Source organism: Microtus ochrogaster, chromosome 1 (assembly GCF_000317375.1).
Source record: "Microtus ochrogaster isolate Prairie Vole_2 chromosome 1, MicOch1.0, whole genome shotgun sequence".
Classification (NCBI taxonomy): Eukaryota; Metazoa; Chordata; class Mammalia; order Rodentia; family Cricetidae; genus Microtus; species Microtus ochrogaster.
In genome coordinates, this window is record NC_022009.1 from 52,514,703 (window position 1) to 52,521,090 (window position 6,388).

The 6,388-nt window shown below is 43.4% G+C and overlaps 1 protein-coding gene across 1 annotated transcript in view; it reads right to left on the minus strand.

Annotated features, from left to right (window-relative positions):
- Dnah11 (dynein axonemal heavy chain 11) overlaps nt 1-6,388 on the minus strand; it is a 331,250-nt gene that overhangs the window by 157,868 nt on the left and 166,994 nt on the right. Inside the window, exon 43 of the mRNA XM_026781665.1 lies at nt 230-380. Within this exon, the coding sequence (XP_026637466.1) occupies nt 230-380 (151 nt within the window). The remainder of the gene's footprint in view (nt 1-229; nt 381-6,388) is intronic.

Genomic DNA, 6,388 nt, shown 5'->3' on the forward strand with positions numbered 1-6,388 from the left:
CGTGTGTGGATGCAGGGGCCTTGGCCCTCACGTGGTATTCACAGAATAGTTTGTAGAAGCTGGTTCTCTCTTTCCACCACTTGGGGCTCAAGGATGGAGCTTAAATCATTAAGTGTTAGGCCAACAGCTTCAACCCACTGGGAAGTCCTACCAGTACCTTCCCCCATCTTTTTAAGCAAGCAAAATGTGTGCTGTTCTGACTTCCCCAGCATAAAAAATCAGCTCAGACCTGCACCAGGCTGCTCTCTGGAATAGCAGTGATGGTTTTAAAGCTGGTTCTTAGCTTCTCCAAGCACAAAGGAATATATTTATCGAAAAGAATAGTTAAATTGGCCTTTTCTGATTGATGCCGTCTTCTGTCTATCCAACTGGCCACATACCTGAAAAGGAACACAGCAAAGCTTTTACTGAACAAGGGCTTTGAAAAGCAGGATGCCACTGAGTTCGAAGCTCCCCCTTCCACACAGCTTGGCGCAGCACTTCATGGACATGCTGAGTGGTTCTCTTTATTTCTCAAATGGAAAATATTTTTAAATGGCCCTTTAAAGACTTGTTTTAATGGCCATTTTTCCTTTAATGAAAAGAATGTAAAGGAAACTTCTCACAGCTCTTAGACGGCAAACATAATCGTGCCTAAGTAGGCCATTACTTTGCGTTTAGAGAGAAGTGCACTGTGTCATTTCCCAAATGAACAGGCTGTTCGTGACGGAGGCTTTATTTATGAAAACAGCTTGGCACTTTGCTTGATTAATCTTGGCATCAATTATTTAGTAATGAGAATTCAGTTATAAATAAGGAGGTGAACAGTCTATAGGGGCTACTTCAATGTGCTTTTCTACTGGACTTTGTAAGACCAACCTGAAAGGATACTGTGTTCACAGTCAGAAACTCAGAAATGTACGACATGCCTTAATATATTGATATTTATATGATATATAGATATAGCTGCCTTATGCTTATAGAATGTTCATTTTGATACATTAAACATCACCACCGTATTAGTAAACAGCTTACCAATGCCATGATGGCATCCTTAGTGGCCTCTGGGGTGCAACTAAGAGATGCTAAATGAAAAAGAATCACTCAGAAAGTTTTACTTAAGTAGGAAGCTGTGGCCATAAATACATTTAGCAGCCTGCACATAACCAGTGCTGCCACAGATGGAATACAGCCAGACTTTGTTGTAAAGGCAAACCGGACCTGCATCTTGAATATGGTACAAATGAAGCAAAGGTGCACGTTCTACCAAAGCCTTCCTGTGCTTTCCACAGACTTTGAGGAAGGGTTATACAAAATATCCACCATTGTTATATGGTGGTTTGGTTTCTAGAATGCCAGGTCTTCAGTAGGAGCCCACTCACACGAGAGCAGTGTGACAGGTGCCACTGAGGTGGTGACAGCAGCAGCAACTGAGAACAAAGGCACGGAGACCACATCTCTCGCCAGTGACCGATGCTGCTGCTCAGAGCCGGAGTGGAGCTCCTGTCATTCTTATTTATGCGTTAGTGTGATGGGAGGGCTAGGGAGGACTAGGAGATGCCTATATGTTGTGGCTCAAACGTGAAGGTCAGAGGGTAATTTGTATATGTTGGTTCTTTCCTACTATCCCGTAGGACCCAGGAATCAAATTCAGGTTGTCAGACTTAGAAGAAAACCCCTTTTACCTGGGAGCCATCTTGTCGACCCCAGAAAGAAATCATTGTATCTAGAATCTATGGTAGGAGGAGTTAGGAGAGCATTGCTCAGGGAGACAGTGCTCTTAACCTGAACTACCCTGAACCTGAATCTCTGTTCCCTTACTTTTAACCGGGTCACCTGTCTGCCTTGGTTTTCCAGCTATAAATGGAGATGACTGCCTCTTGACCTCTGGCTAAGATCCTGAAAAGTATAAATGGACTTCATAGAGCTATGGAGCTCCCGTGGTTATGGCATGAGGAACTTAGATCAGCATCTAACAATGTTCTCTATCACAGGGTTGTGGCATTGGAGGCCTGGGTTCAGATCCTGCCCCAGCCCCTCTGTGCCTCTCCTCTGTGCAAGAACTGTCAGGTAGCACTCTGGTGAACATAAACATCCCACACTTCATACACAATGTCTTCTGCATGACCTGGGGAACAGAATGCCACTACAAGAATCACCAAAAGCAGCAGACACACACACACAAAAAAATCCCTAAAGCGGGCTTTGCACTAGGGGGCAGGTAAGAGCTTTTGCTGAGCTGCATTGGTAGCAGCCAGAACCTTCTTTTGGAAACATAAAAGACCCACTGGCAAATGATGCTGTGGCTGCTGTGACCCTATTGTTTCCATGAATGACGGATGCTCTAGAGAGAAACAAGCTTAACCAAAACAGGCCATATAGTCAGAAGCGAGTCCACTGGGGAGATGGGCAATAATGACCCCTATTGTGGGTTGAGTGTCATCACACTGCAAAAGGAGTGGAAAGGTTTCTATCAACAAATATGAACAATTAGAATTTTCATGAAGAAATTATTGTTAAATCTTTATGGTTTGGAATAAAAACTGACATTAAGAATGACAGTTTAGAGCTCTGGACCATTAAATGTGTCTGTGGCAAAGCCTAAGAACTGATGTGCCATTGTCTGCATCTCCTCCCATCTCACAAAGGATGCTGTGGATTTTAGGACGGGCATTTTGGAATGGTCCACTACTGCAGCACATGTAATTACAAATGAAATTCTCTTAAAAGCAAGGAGTACAGGGAAGCGAGCCTGGATTCTAAACACAACTGTGTCTACTAGAAGCACCCTTCCAGCTGCTTAGAGGCATGGCTGGTTTAGGGTTCCAGTAAGGAAGTTCTGAAACAAACTGAACATCCAAATGCCCAACACAGACTCGGAAAGATAAGCGAAGGATGCAGAGGGAAGCGCTCGAAGGGAGGGTGGGGCGGGCCTCTCCTAACAACATCTGCGACAGATCTGAGAACCAGAAAAGAGAGATAAGTGGTTTATAGATAACACACTGAACTACAAGAAATCATGAATAAAAGAACAGAAAATGACAAGGAACATAGAGCAGAATAAGAGGAGGGGCGTAGAAAGGAAAATGGATGGAAGAAAAGGGTTCTTGACAGAAAACTGTGCAGAAAGGATGGCTGAATGAGGGCTCACCACTTCCAAGCCACCAATAGTTCATCCTCTGAGGGGTGTAAACTTTTCTCTCCAAAACTATACACAGTGTGAAGGAACAAGTTGGGAGAATGTTCTAGACAAACGGGGACAACAGAGCCAAATAAACACAATCCTTGCTCTGATGGTGAATTCTTTTCAAAGGTAAAAATGAAATCATGTTTGTAACTCACAAGAATAAATAAATGTTTGCTATGTTCAAGATAGATTTCTTAAGTGTATGGGATATAGTGTATTTTATAAAAGAGAATGCTCTCGTTCCCAGGAAATCAGTGCGTAAGTGCTTACAGATGAAATGTCTTAACGTCTCCAACTTATAGTCAAGGATTTCTGCAAAAAGTCACAGAAGGAAGGAGACTTCTATATGCATGTGCATGTTCGTCAGCCAGAGACAAAGTGAAGGCAGAGACACAGCAGGAGAAGAAAGGTTTGTGACTGTAGTCTGTAGCATGAGCCCAATTTCCCTGCAGTTTTCAACACTTGGATGCAAACAGCTGCAGAAAACTGACACTTTCTAAAAAATACTGCTTCAGAAAATGAGTTAAGATATTGATCTCTGAATGTAAATGAATATTGAATAAACAATGCACATAAAGCTATCACATTGTGGCATTAAAGTAAGGCAGTGAATTATCTAATAATTACAGAGTGAAAGAAAGTACCTGAAACCCGACGTTGCTGGAACTCGCTGGCAACAGCAAGTGAAAAAATAGAATATGCTTAGACAAGATTCCCTTTATTCTGGAAATGTCTTGCCTAGACCTTTGGTCACAACACATTCATCTCTGATACAATGAAAACCTCCCCACACTGAGATATAACAGGGAGAGAAGGTGTCTAACTCATAATACAGACTGAATGGCTCTTGAAGCTACCTGGAACTATGAATAAAGGTCCTTCTTTAAGTAGAAGATCATTCTGAGCTATCTTAAGCACTAACTGCCTTATGACATGATTGAGACTGAAGGGCAACAGGCTGGAGAGCATCAGATCACGGTGGAGCTCTCCGAAGGACCTTGTGCTGCTACACAGGGGAGATCCTGTTCTAGAGGTGGGGGAGTTGCGGGGCAGTTCTAAGATTCATTAAGCCAGTCCTAACCAACAGAAACACCCCAGGAACAGAATCCTACATGGAGAAAGATTGATTTTGCACTGTAGAGGATGAAAACTCTTTCCCTCAGACAAATGCAAGCTCACATTAAATTAATTAAATCAAATCAAATTAAAGCTCAAAAGACCTGGCCCATGGTTCTCCTCTCTGTAAGCATCAGGGAGAGCAATGGCAGCTCCTGATGGGAAGCAGGGGTCATTCTCAAAGTACACTCAGGGGAAGGAGTATTGGAAGGAGCAGTCACAAAAGATATAGCAGGGTGGAGACAAACCAAAGAGTGACAAGGTTTGCATTTAGAGGGACCTACAACACCCTTTCAGGTTAAGGGCTTGATCCTTAACATGTGGTGCTAATGCCAGGTGGTGGCACCTGCAAGATATGGGGTGCAACAGAAGTGTGAGTTGACTGTGCATGTGCCTTTAAAAAGGACGGTGGAGGTCTCTCTCCGTCTCTGTCTTTCTCCCTGATATCTTGGTCACAAGGGTGCTGTGGGATTCCCCTCTGTATGTTGTGAATATGTTTCATTACCATTGGTTAATAAAGAAGCTGTGTTGGGCCTACAGCAGGGCAGAGGAGAGCAAGGTGGGAATTCCAAGCAGAGATAGAGGAGGAAAGAAGACGGAGTCAGGGAGATGACATGTAGCTGCCAAAAGGAGACAGACACCAGAACTTTACCTGGTAAGCCACAGCCTTGTGGAAATACACAGATTAATAGAAATGGGTTAATTTAAGATATGAAAGTTAACCAGGAATATGCCTAAGCTAGTGGCCAAACAGTGTTGTAATTAATACAGTTTTGTGTTGTTTTCGATATGGGTGGCTGGGATATGAATAAGCAGTGTCCATCTACACAAGGGGAGCAGCTCTGATGTACCACAATGCACTGCATCATCACGGGCCCCTAATGAAGGGCCCAAACAATGGGAGACTGAGTCTCAGCTGCTGGAGCCCAAGTCAGCTTCCTCCTTTTATAAATTCAGGATTTTGTAGGATTCACAACAGTAAGGGACACTTGCAGCACAGGCCGAAAGCAAAGAATGCTGGGGCGTGAGAATGGATGACTAGCAGGTCCTAGAGAAGGCTGCTGCAGGAGAATCATAGAGGAACCACCGACGAGCTCCACAGCCATGCTGCTGTGACACTGTTTGGGATGGATCGGGAAAGAGCCTGCCTCCCTTTCATCTCTCTCTCTCATTTCATGCTAAGTTTTTCCTGAGCCAAAGAAACCAGAAACCAGAGGTCTGAGAGCCCAGGTATGTAGTTACATGCAGTAGCATCTAGGCAGAGACAGGTGAGAAGGCTGTACAGAGGGATGACGGAGGGCATCTGCTATAGGGTCCAGAGGGATGACGGAGGGCATCTGCTATAGGGTCCAGAGGGATGATGGAGGGCATCTGCTATAGGGTCCAGAGGGATGATGGAGGGCATCTGCTATAGGGTCCAGAGGGATGACGGAGGACATCTTCTATAGGGTCCAGAGGGATGACGGACGGCATCTTCTATAGGGTCCAGAGGGATGATGGAGGGCATCTGCTATAGGATAAGAGGAATGATGGAGGACATCTGCTATAGGAACTTGTGGTCTCCTGCCTAGCTCAGAAGTTCTCAGAGTGAGAACACGGTGGGAGACTCATAACCACACAGCAACTGAGAAGTGCAATCTAAGCAAGAGAATCAAAACCCTTGCTCTGAATGAAGCATTTCCATTGTTTAAACACATGTGCCTATTACATGCACAGATATGCAGATGTTCACAAAAAGATTTAATCTAAGAGCTTCATAGAAATGATTATTTGGTCATCTTATTCAACACATTTACTGAGTGTTAAATATTTTCAAAGTGTGTAATCAAGATAATCTGTAAGTAAAAATGACTTAGACACCTGGGTGCTAATTTAATTACCTTTAAATTAATGCAACAAGCCTTGCACTTAATTAGTAATATCACCTTCAAATCATTTTAACTGAGATTAAAATAAATAAAAAAACCTAAGATCAACTGATTAGAGAATAGACAGATGAGTTGTGTAGACCCTTTCTCATGGAATACAAGCACTTAGCACACACAGAATAGACATAGGAGTTGTATAGATCTTTCTCATGGAATACAAGCACTTAGCACACACAGA